This window comes from Microtus oregoni, unplaced genomic scaffold (genome assembly GCF_018167655.1).
Source record: "Microtus oregoni isolate MIOR12 unplaced genomic scaffold, Mior012 000006F_ref0000085, whole genome shotgun sequence".
Lineage (NCBI taxonomy): Eukaryota > Metazoa > Chordata > Mammalia > Rodentia > Cricetidae > Microtus > Microtus oregoni.
In genome coordinates, this window is record NW_024543065.1 from 28,103,340 (window position 1) to 28,116,217 (window position 12,878).

The 12,878-nt window shown below is 45.3% G+C and overlaps 1 protein-coding gene across 3 annotated transcripts in view; it reads right to left on the bottom strand.

The window, feature by feature from the left end:
- Positions 1–12,878, bottom strand: part of Armc2 (armadillo repeat containing 2) — a 109,615-nt gene that overhangs the window by 60,760 nt on the left and 35,977 nt on the right. For all 3 annotated transcript variants that reach the window (XM_041654012.1, XM_041654011.1, XM_041654014.1), the window contains exons 6-8: positions 11,600–11,676; positions 6,889–6,987; positions 3,050–3,225 (exon numbers count right to left, since the gene is read on the bottom strand). In XM_041654012.1, the coding sequence (XP_041509946.1) occupies positions 3,050–3,225; positions 6,889–6,987; positions 11,600–11,676 (352 nt within the window). The remainder of the gene's footprint in view (positions 1–3,049; positions 3,226–6,888; positions 6,988–11,599; positions 11,677–12,878) is intronic.

Sequence of the window (12,878 nt, forward strand, 5' to 3'; positions counted from 1 at the left end):
ATCACCCCTGCTCTGCAGACCCAACGAGGGTTGGGGGACCACCAAGTCCCACCCCCAACAGCACTCCGGTCAGAACCCACATGCTAACCAGTTGTCAAAGCATTCACAGGACATAGTGAAGATTCCTTCCCCGCTCAGAAAGAAAACAGAGACGGGAACTTCAAAACTAAGACAGTGATTACAACACGGCTTTATACCCCAGCAAATGAGCTGAGGCAAACAGAAACCTCTTCCCACATCTGGGCCAGGGCAGATGTGCTGGCAGACTCCACTGGGAGGCTGAAATCTCTCACCAGCTCATCTTCCTAGTGTGGTCAGGTAGCCTGCGCTCTACACCCGGCAAAATGCCCCAAGAAATGAATCGAATGCAGCTCTCACCCTGTCTTCCAGCTTCCATTTGCAGTAAAAAGGAGGAAGGAACAAAAACAAAATCAACCAACAAAAAACCAAGTATCGCCAGTGAGGAGCACTGTGGCCAGCACTGCGGAGGTCAGAGGTGCTGGCTGAGGCCCTGTCTCCTCCTGAGGGTCTGGCTGCTGTTCCTAGGGCTATGCTGAATTCCTAGGGTGCAGGGTTTCTAGGTAGGGTAGTTTTCTTCTTAAATTAAAAATGATGCTTTTGTTTTGTTTTCCTTTAACTTAAGAAGTTTGAAATCATTTCTGTTCTTCCCACTATATCTAATCCCAAATAACAAATCGGGCATTTCTTTCTGATTCTTATCCCTCTACAAAGGGTGCTAGATTTTTTATACTTCCAGAATATAGTTGCACTCCTACTGAATATGTTTGTGTTCTTTGAACACTTATTACAAACTGATATATTTTCATAAGAGATTTTATAAACAGGGGTTAAACTTAAAATGGCTGCCTGGCAGATCTCTATTGAGCCAAACAATTCAAGAAACTGGAACAACTCACATGATTATTGCGCGTTTTTAAATAAATACTGTTAAATGTTTGAACTGTAACATCAAACTGGTGGGCAAAAAAGTAACTGCAAGAGGAAATCCAGTGTAGAACTTGGGGCTCTGCATATCTTTAGCCTTTGTTCATTTTCCTCCACAGTTCTTAGGATACGGTGTCTTGAGAATATACAGAACTATATCCTAAAGCCTCGTCCAAACTGATCACCCCTGGGATGTTACAGGAGATCCCAGCAGCCAATAGGAAATTGCATAGCATTGCTTTGACGCTCCCTTCTGACCTAGTGGCTCTATCGTGGATAAGAAGGCACCAGCCTGGCACTAGAGGGGATGGTTCAGTGGTTACGAATACTGGCTGCTTTTGTGGAGGTTCAGTTCCCAGCACTTACATGATGGCTCCCAACCACCAGTAACTGCAGTTCCAGGGAATCTGATTCCCTCTTCTGGCCTCCACGGGACAAGGCACATACATGCACACATGCAGGGGCAACACTCAGAAACATAAAATAATTAAAAGAAGAAAGCGGCACCAACCCACTTAACGCTGCATCAGAACTTAACTGCACCTAGATTCTTTGGGGCATGCAGTATTGTTTAACCTACTGAAGTTTATTCACTTAACATCCAGTTCATAAGGCCTAATTCAGTTAAACTGTGATACACACACACATACACACATACATACACACATACACACACATACACACACATATACACACACATACATACACACACATACACACACATACACATACACACACATACACACATACACACATACACACATACACACATACATACACACATACACACACATACACACATACATACACACATATACACACATACACACATACATACACACATACACACACATACACACATACATACACACACATATACACATATACACACATACATACACACATATACACACACACACACACACACACACACACACACACCTGATTTGCCCAACATCACCATAACAGTGCTAACATTTTCGCTGCAAACATGAATAGTTCTGGGGTTCATTCTGTCTCCTCTTTTCTTTCTTCCTTTTTACCCCTTTTTTTGGTAAATTACAAAACAAACATCTAAAATCCAGGTGAAAAGGTAAAGCCAGTCCCTGAGTGCTGGCAACCTGGATCCTCCCTGGGACAGCTCCCTTCTCAGGGCCCTAGAATGGAAATTCTCTTTCAAGGGCACATGCGCTGAGTCACGCGTTCCTACCTCTGAGGTGAGAACGGATAGCCTATGACAGCTCAGTAAGGGTGTAGTCCCTACCCAAAATTACACAGAAAATGTGGCTCAATATTCTGCATATGAAAGACTCTATTATCAAGATGAAATGGACATGCTCACTACACTATTAGGACACTGGGCTTTCCCTCCACTCAGTCCGTTTTCCCATCTTCCTCTGCACCACTGACAGGTGAACAGGGGCATTTTCTGTTGTTATCCATTTGTTGTTGACGCTTTCTTAGAACATTCCAGGACAGCTATGGCTTATCTTTTGGTTCTGACACTTGTGGCCATGACAACACAGCTACCTATCCGGCTGTGCGCTGGACAGAGCTGCCACGGGCTTTTATTTGGATTTGGCCTTTCCTCCAAACACTTTGCAGAGAATTTCTATGGCCACCGAGGGACCTTCCTGTGACCACACGCAGCTGGTTTCCTCTTTCACACTGGTTCACAAAGCACCTGGCCTTTGCCTTTATTTTAAATCATGAGACAATGCTGGGCTCCCAGCAGAGACCACAGGGCAAAAACAACAGCCTGCACTGTCCCGAACTGCCCGATCTAGTTGTTTGAACAATTGAACTGGAAATGTTTGCTGTTGTAAATTTTTTTCCCTCTCTGGACTTTCCTTTTCTCTATCTTCCTTTAAAAGTAAATTCTAGGCACAGTGCGGACGCAAGCTTGTTGGGATCGTCCCTATGTGCTTGGCTTTATTCCTAAGGAATCACTTTTTCGTCCAGTTCTGGGGTGTGAGTTTACTGTCTTAATTGTGTCTAAACAGACACAATGCATTTTCATCATTTTTCAATATGTTACAAACACAACATCTGGCAGAGCACCGATGGGATGCAGTCTGCTAGAACAAGAGAAAGACAAACTTACTGCTAGGATGAGTTTTGCAAGTTTAAGGCTGAGCGGGTCTGAACCAGCATCCACTAGCTTATACAGCGTTTTCAGCAGGACACTTCTTCCCCTGAACTTCTTTCCCAGCAAGCGCCCTTCCTCCAAGGTGTGATGGAGCTGCGTGCAAGCAGCACACGTTGCTTCAACGTCGTCTTCTGTCAGAGCAAAGAGAATGCATTCTCAGATATGCCGGACACACATCCCCTAGACATCTCCAGGTTCCCAGAAGCCAGTCTCCTTCCTCCTATCACTCCCGCCTACTTGACCGTTTTCATCTCTCCGCTCCATCCCCTAGGTTAACGTAGTTACTCAACAGTCAATTGGCTTATCTAGAACAAGCGCCTTCCAAAGCCTGTCTTTGGCCTCCTTCCAAAGTGCCCGCCACCTGGACTTTCTTCGGTCTCACTGAGGCACGCCATTTGCATTCCTGCCTCCACTTCTTCAAACAAGTTGCTTGACTCCAAAGGAATAAATACTGCCCTGCAGGGCTAATGATTTCTCACCTGTGAATAGGTAGGTGTTTTGTGCTATACACAGATAGGGAAGAAAGGCTGTAAGTGTGCCTGATGGGCACCCCTGCATGGCAGAGCAAGAACAACATGTACAACTTCACTTCAAACGAGCTTGCCTCCTAATATATCTGTTGATAATAAACAACGGTATATTCCTTTCAAAATGACTGTCGTCTCGGGGAAGAGATGTAATGGCATCCACCATTAGCATCAAAGATGGGACTTTTAAAAAGATGTTAGTTAGAAAAGAGGGAGAGGAGAACATTTGGTTTTGGAGCTGCAATTCTGAAGGCAGTGATTTTTGAGAGCAGTTTAACCGGGAAAGAAACCCCGCGCTGGAAGGGAGCACAAGGGGAAAGAAAAGAGCTCAAGGTATAGCTTGTTCTGTTGTTAAGTATGGCCTCTGATAGACCCCATCATAAAACTTAAAAGTGGGAAGCCGATCTTAAATAAATACCATAATGTGAGCTCAGACGCTGACATGGAGGAAGTGTGCACCAGCAAGAGGAAGTGACTCAGGCCATTTTTAGCCCTTTTCAACAATAACGTCTAAGAAAAAAAAAAGCTTATACCTCAATAGCTGAGTACCCCGCAAAGCCTCTAGGGCATGCTCTTGAATAGAGAGCCGGTGGGAAATGATCTAGCCCGAGCTGAGACACAGAGGGACCCGGGCTCTACTGTGGGAAGCACCTCTGTTGTGATGCTGCGGTTCTCTCCTCTGGCTGGCTGCCTTCTCACTAGCCAGGGCTTCGAGCTGCTCTCAGCTGCCTGGGCTCTACTCAAGGCTGTTGTAGCTTACAAAGGAATCGGGAAGAAAGGCTCAAGGGCCAGAGTTCCAGCTACTGCTCAAGTAAGCTGTGTCGCTCAGTCAACTGGCTGTAATAGTTCTAAAAGACACCTGGAGTACTGCACTCCACAGGCTGAGGCAGGAGGATGGCCAAGTTCAAGGTCAGCCTGGGCCACTTACGGAGCATGTTTCAAGAAGCCAAAGCAAAACAAAACAGAAAGGCACGAGGCCTCAGAAGATGTTTCTGTAGCTGGTTAAGAGTTTCCAGGTGAGACAGTAACAGGGTCACCAAGTAACTTTGCCTCCCAAGTCACTGCTTAACCACAAAGGGAAGCCCAGCAGCTACACAGAGCCAGAGCCCAGCAGACACCACCTGACCCAAATGATCAAAATTCACATTTCCACTAAGGGAAAGGTCAGCACATGGGCCTCCTGCCATGGTACACGAGGAAGATGCAGCGTAAGTGTATGGCTATTGCTGCCCCAAAGGCCCGAGCTGGGTCTCAGCATGAGAAAAGAGGAGGAAAACGGATGGGTGGGATGTTCTCTATAATAAATGGCCGCGTTTTCTCACTTGTCTCAGGATTCTGAAAGGGCTGTGACCGGTGACTGAAACGTATGATCCAAGGGCTTTCTTTTTCTAGAGAGGAAATCATGGGACAATAAGCAGCATGCAGGAAGATGTGTATGCCAGATGTGGATAAGAACACCCTGCTCCTAGGCGGGATTTGTAAGGTGTTGTGTGGTCAGATGTGGATAAGAACACCCTGCTCCTAGGCGGGATTTGTAAGGTGTTGTATGGTCAGATGTGGAAGAGAACACCCTGCTCCTAGGCGGGATTTGTAAGGTGTTGTGTGGTCAGATGTGGATAAGAACACCCTGCTCCTAGGCGGGATTTGTAAGGTGTTGTATGGTCAGATGTGGAAGAGAACACCCTGCTTCTAACGCTAACAGACAGAAAATCGAAGGCCGAAGTAGCTAAGATTTGGGGTTCTTTGTTTTTATTTTGTTTCAGTTTGAGACAAAGTCTCATTATGTAGTGGAGGCTGACCCTGAAAATGTTAGCAATGTGTTCTCAAAAAGTTCTAGAAAGAAAAAAGAAAAAACCAGGGTGACTAGGGGCAGAGAAAAAGAAACACAGGGAGAGTCCATAAGGCAGTGCGGAGTGCCAGTACTGGGGAAAATGGGAGAGGGCAGACGGGAGTTTTAATTCTTCTATTAACTATTTTAACTAATCTATTAACCACTAACCACTTAGTGAATTAAAGAAACCGCACAGTGTCAGGGAAACTGGGCTTCATGACGCTTGCTGGTTTTAGATTTGTCTAGGGACAAAGATGTGATATTTCTTTGCTTTGCTTGCGGGTTCTGTTTTTGACATAGGCTCTTGCTGTGGAGCCCAGGCTGAAATCCAGCTATGAAGCACAGCTTCCCAGAGGCCTGCTATCTCACACCCTAAATCTCAGCAAGGTCCTGAGTTTGCTCGATTGTAACTGGTGGGCAGAGCACTGGGTGTCTACTGATGACCCCACCGAGGGAAGATCTGCCCTCCAGGCAGGCCTGCAACCTGAAGGCCTCTGATGGGGTTTCCAACCCTCCTCACTTGATCTGCACTCCTTTCCTGAAGCAACGGCCCAGACTTCACAGGCCAGGCTAACAGGAAGGTGAAAATAGCAACTCTAGTGGGGAAATGCTGTTACGTTCACCCCCCCCCCCCCCCCCGCCGCCAAGGTTTGGAATGGCATAGGGCTCTGGAGGTGATATGGCTTCATTCATCTTTTATTCCAGAGTTTACATGTAGCACCAAGCACCTGCTGAGAGCACTGAGACCAGGAAACCTGCCCTGAGAACTCACCCATGGAGAGCACAGCCTAGCCAGAACCACCGTGCACACGGTACTAAGCATGGGGATTGCTCTGTGGCTCTGACCAAGAATCCAGAGGATTCTAGTTCACCTTTCTAAATGGAATTCTGAAAAAGTCGGGCAGCATCCTCTCGGCAGCTCCCCATAACCTCCCAGGAATGCCTCATTGTGGCCCTCTGGAGTGTTGGACAGGACACATCCCAGGCCACTTCTTGAGCTGTGTGAGTGGCCTCCCTGACAGAGGGACTTAGCCTCAGGAGTAGAATCAACAAAACCACGCACACAGCTCTTGCTGTCCAGGTTGTGTGGCCCACTCAGTTCAAGAGATCTGCTTTTCCTGACCTTCTAGAATGCGACAGTCTCCCTGAAGAGGCAGACACAGACAGCGCTTCTTCAGGGAGAGGAGATGCATGACCTGCTCAACTGGGGAGTTTTGGAAGCTGGCTCTCCCAGCATATTCCGAGGATAGTTTTACTCACTAACATACTATGGTTTGCATAGTATTTACTATACAGATTTACAGGGCACGCAAACACACAGCATGTTCTCAACATAGCCACAGAAACAATCGTCAAAGTGCACTGAAAAGATCAGGGCGATGGGGAGTAGCAAGTAAATGCAAAGTTTTGATTTAAAACAAGAACTGTTGTTTTACCCTCTTCTAATTCACGCAGAATCGGTTCGATCCGTGTTTTCCAAAAGACTTCATCTACTTCTATTTCTGTCTCCTGTTCCTGTAAGCTGGCTCTTGAGGCTGCAAAGGAATCCGGAGAAGGAAAGAGCATTGTGAAAAGGGACTCGTGACAGGGCACACTCAGAGGCCGCTCTTCTGCGTCGCTGAGATGAATTAAGAACCGAATCAAATCTCACTTCACCCTAAGCCCCAACTCTAAGGGGAAGCATGGGTCTTCTCATCAAAGTACCCCAAAGAAAACTTGAATGATTTAATTCATAAAAACAGAACTTACAAGTGGGATTAGAATACTTCATAGAGCTGCATCTTCCTCTGGACTTCAGCACTTACATATAGGCATCCCCATACACAGATACATACTTAAACACAGAAATAAAAGTAAGTCTTAAAATAAAAGAAAACCACTGAACTCTTCTCAATCGCCTGTATAGAGCATAGAAAACTCTGTGGATAAAACCCACAGTGGCTTGCGTTTAAATTTTAATTTGAATTAAGCAGTGTTTGAAATGAATCTTCAAGCCACCAAACAGGAAACCCCCACACACAAGCACTGATATCTCCCAGGAAAGAAGGGAAGCTGTACAATTAACTCCTGCCTTCCAGGGCCCATGCCCCAACCCTTCCAGTGCATTCTGGGAATGTCTACTCTCTGCAGCAAGTGTGCTGGCTTTTTTTTTTTTTAAATCAAACCTTGCTCATGTCCAGGTAGGCTGGGCAAGCTGAGCATGGGAAAACCCTGGAGCACTAAAGCAAACGGGGAATTCTTGACAACTAGACGGTGGTTAAATGGTAAAGATACAATGTAGTCGAAACAGGAAGACTTGGCTAAGCTATCCAACCCATAAGCAAGACTTTATAAAGCAAAACTGAATTGTTGTTAGGGGCCAGGTGTGGGGCAGGATTCAGAAAAGCCTGAATTTCAGAAAGGGAGCAGTGTTCACAATAGGCCTTTCCTTGAGCAGTCCCCTACAGCACCGTCCATGAACACTATCACTGGAGCAGTCCCCTACAGCACCGTCCATGAACACTAACACTAACACTAACACTGGAGCAGTCCCCTACAGCACCGTCATGAACACTAACACTGGAGCAGTCCCCTACAGCGCCGTCCATGAACACTAACACTAACACTAACACTGGAGCAGTCCCCTACAGCACCGTCATGAACACTAACACTAACACTGGAGCAGTCCCCTACAGCACCGTCCATGAACACTAACACTAACACTGGAGCAGTCCCCTACAGCACCGTCCATGAACACTAACACTGGAGCAGTCCCCTACAGCGCCGTCCATGAACACTAACACTGGAGCAGTCCCCTACAGCACCGTCCATGAACACTAACACTGGAGCAGTCCCCTACAGCACCGTCATGAACACTAACACTAACACTGGAGCAGTCCCCTACAGCACCGTCATGAACACTAACACTAACACTGGAGCAGTCCCCTACAGCGCCGTCATGAACACTAACACTGGAGCAGTCCCCTACAGCACCGTCATGAACACTAACACTGGAGCAGTCCCCTACAGCGCCGTCCATGAACACTAACACTGGAGCAGTCCCCTACAGCACCGTCCATGAACACTAACACTGGAGCAGTCCCCTACAGCACCGTCATGAACACTAACACTGGAGCAGTCCCTACAGCACTGTCCATGAACACTAACACTAACACTAACACTGGAGCAGTCCCCTACAGCACTGTCCATGAACACTAACACTGGAGCAGTCCCTACAGCACCGTCATGAACACTCCCACTAACAGGACTCACACTGCAGCTCTGGTCAGGTCTGCCATTGCCGCTACCTGTGTTTGAGAGATATTCCAAGTTTCAGAACATTGAAGTTTTCAGAACGGGAGCTAAAAGGCTGTAGATCACCACCTTAGCCTTTTGGATTTTTGAATATGCCTGAACTGAATAAAACACATGTATATGATTCTGAAGTGAATATGAATATTCAAGCAATCTAAAACTATAGCTGCTCATAATCCTAGGTAAACTAAGGTATTTAAAGGTCAGAGTATATAAACAAAATCAGCATTTACAAATGCAAATGACAACCCAGAAGTTGATAGATAAGTCAGTATTAATAATGTCCTTGACATATTTATGAAACACTTAAATCTACTAGGGGGGCTGGGGCTGGCTTGGTGGGTAAAGTACTTATGATTGCAAGCCTAGCACCTGAGTTTGGATCCCCAACACTGATAAGAAGTCAGACATGGTGTTGTACACCATAACCCAGAGACAGGCAGTTCCTGGGAGCTTCCTGATCAGTTCAGTGTAACCAAAATGTGAGCTCCAGGTACAGTGAGAGACTCTGCCTCAAAAAATAAGGTGCAGAGTGACAGAAAAAGACACGCGACATGGACTTGTGACATCTATGAGAGCATGAACCTACTCCCACACGCCAAAACCCAAAAATGACTAGAAAGTCAGGCTTTAAATCTGTATGGTCTTCAAAAACAAAACAACAACCACAAAAACCCAACAAACAAACACCTGTGTGGTGTGCTCTTCCGTGTGCAGTTACAAGAAAGCACAGTTAGCAACTAGTTCCTTAGGAAGAGAGAGATCAGACAACACATTTACCCAGAAAGAGAGGGATTCTCAAGGTGAGTCAGAAATCACAAAAGGCTAGCTACCTCCTTAGGACCCTTCCAGAACCATCCAGACTCATTTGAGAAGTCGCCACACTATGTGGTCTTTTTTCAGGAATCCCCAATTATGTGGTCGCGTCTGGCTATGGTTTTGTCACTTCTTTATCCCCATGCTGTCCTCATTGCCCCACCACCTCCATTCTAGACATTATTCCCAGTTAATTCTAGAAACAGAAGCATGTGCACGCACGCACACACACGCACACACACACACACACGCACATACACACGCACACACAAGCATGCACACATGCACATGCATTCTCACACACTTTGTCTCAGTCTTAGGGAACAACTTGAAAATTAAAAAAAAAAACACTTTCATCTAGGCTCACAGTTTGCTAAATATAAAAATTACGATTCAACAGGAAATTGGGTAAGTCAGGCAGAAGTACTGCCTGTTTTGAAGATTCTGCTGTCTCAGTGGTTACAGTTGCTAACCGCAGCTTTGAGTTCTGGACACAGCTCGACACAATGTTAGGATGGGCTGCTATTTTTAGCGTGCAGATGCAAAGCCCCTGGCAACAGCTGTCTTGGGAATAGGAAGGGCTTAGATTCTTCTGAGCTCTGGATACACTCACTCCCTGTGACCATGAAGAGCCTCCCTCCTGAGGAGAAGCTAATTTGAAGAGAACACTTCACCCAGTGCTAGTTTTATTGTCATTTTTATTTTTGTTGAGACAAAGTCTTACTGTGTTGCTCAACCCAGCTGCAATTCATAATCCTCCTGCCTCTGATTCCAAAATGTCCAGATTATAGATGTATAATCATCCATCCAGACATAAACTTTTGTATGAATGAACAAAAAAATAAAGAACGTAGCAAGCACCTGTGCAGCCCTGACCAGCTTGGTCCAATATTGACATTGTGCCACATATAAATCTTTTTCTTTATTTTAAGGACTTAAAACCTTGTAGCATTGAAGCCTTCTTTATGCCTACCTTGTCCATATTCTTCCACTTGGGGGTCACTAGCCATCAAAATGGGTGTGGCGAAACTTCGTCTTGCCAGACGTGGCACAGAGATCCCTAATTCTTGTTCCCATAACTAACATTTCATCCGCTGCCTGTATTGACTCCAGTCAATGTTACAAATGCCCACTGGTTCACTTCTCACTACCACAGTTTGTTCCATTTCTAGCCCTTGGTCTATTTCCTCAAGCTCCCAAAGGACTTTCATAGTAAAATGTTATAGTTTCACTTAAATAAATGGGCAGTGTTTTTGAACTTGAGTTCCACCAATGTCAAGTTTGGCCATCCTCCAGATATTTTCACTCTGGAATTCCTGTGAGCATCTATCCACATTGAAGGCATCAGATTTGGGTACTGGTAAGACCAAAGAGAGATAATAAAAACTTAGGAAATAAATGTTGGTTTCTGAACAAGTTGGTTCTAGTTTTGAAGTTGATGAACAGAGAATTGTTAATCAGGACATAGTATGGTACTCTAGACCCCCCTAAACAGCCTATGACTTCCACCTGACATTTGTCTTTGAAAAACAAGTCCCATTGCCTTAACAACATGGAGATGTTGAGGGTGAAGGATGCCGAGGGTGAAGGATGCTAAGGATGAAGGATATTGAGGGTGAAGGATGCAGAGGGTGAAGGATGCAGAGGGTGAAGGATGTTGAGAGTGAAGGATGTTGAGGGTGAAGGATGCAGAGGGTGAAGGATGTTGAGGGTGAAGGATGTTGAGGGTGAAGGATGTTGAGAGTGAAGGATGTTGAGGGTGAAGGATGTTGAGAGTGAAGGATGCTGAGAGTGAAGGATGCTGAGGGTGAAGGATGCTGAGGGTGAAGGATGTTGAGGGTGAAGGATGCAGAGGGTGAAGGATGCTGAGGATGAAGGATGTTGAGAGTGAAGGATGCTGAGAGTGAAGGATGCTGAGGGTGAAGGATGTTGAGGGTGAAGGATGTTGAGGGTGAAGGATGTTGAGGGTGAAGGATGCTGAAGATGAAGGATGCTGAGGGTAAAGGATGTTGAGGGCCAAGCATACAAGTATCTTACCTGATCTGGTTTCCCGCCTGCTCAGGTCTGAGCTGCTAGGACATGAGGAGGCCCTGGCACGCCGCTTCCCCTGGTCCCTAGGAGGAATGAATGAAACAGAATGGTATTTCTATTTTTATAAACTGCAATAGTTTGAGATGGTGTTTAATTGTCTGCTTTAATCTACCTTGCCTTCTAACATTTATCTGCAAGAGCACAAGTCTATTGACTTAACAGTATGAAATATAACACTAGACGGAACAAAATAATAATAATGATGATGATGACGACGATAATAATAATAATAATGATAATGATATTAATAATAAATCCAAAGTTGACTGGGGAAAAATGGTTAAGGATATAGACCACAAGAGGGCGCTGTTACAACACGAAACCGCGTTAGAAAACTGAAGCCAGCCTAATGTGCCCAAGGTCACACAACAGGGTCAGCTCTGGAATGCAGAGCTTCTAATTTTCAACCCACTGCTCCTCCCATTGCATCATGGTATATCCCAGTCCCACTTTAAAACTTAATTCAATTAATATTTTCTAAAAATATTCATAGAAATATTTTAAAGGTTAAAACAAATGAGAAAGTATATTTAGGCAATCCCTAGATGAGAAGCATCTTGAGTTCCAAGCAAGAGTGGGCCTGGCTTGTCATGGAGGTGCCTGACTTTGTGTGTGCTTACCCAGCTGCAACTTTTCTCAGCTATAGTTGACTTGAGGGCATTATCTTTTTCTATATCTGTATAAGGTGTGGGAGGGGGGCAAGAGAGGGCGAAGGAGGTGAGACGACAAAAGTACATCAGATACAGCTATCAGGGCCATGGAACCCATTATTATCTATAATTAATATATGCAAATAAAAACAGGGCTGGTGAGATGGCTTAAAGGGAAACGGTGCTTGCCCCGCAAGTCGGGTGACCTAGGCTTGATTCCCCGAGTCTATGTAGAGGTGGAAGGAAAGACCCAACTCCACAGTTTACCCTCTGGTCTCCACATGTGTGCTACGATGTACGCTCACACCCATTATAATGCATAAAACCTTAAAATTAAAAAAAAAACCTTCAATGGGATGGAAAACCAAGGGATTTACTGTATTTTTCATTTCTAGCTATAGCCTGAAGTTTCAATATCAAGAGTTTCACATATATGATGTATGTGTGTATACAAGTGTTTGCATATGTATTTGTGTATGTGTGTGTGTTCTGAACACACACTGAAATTATCAAGACAGTTTGCAGCTTACAGCACTGCCCCTGAGTACCTGTCCAGTCTCTCCGACTCATGGCCT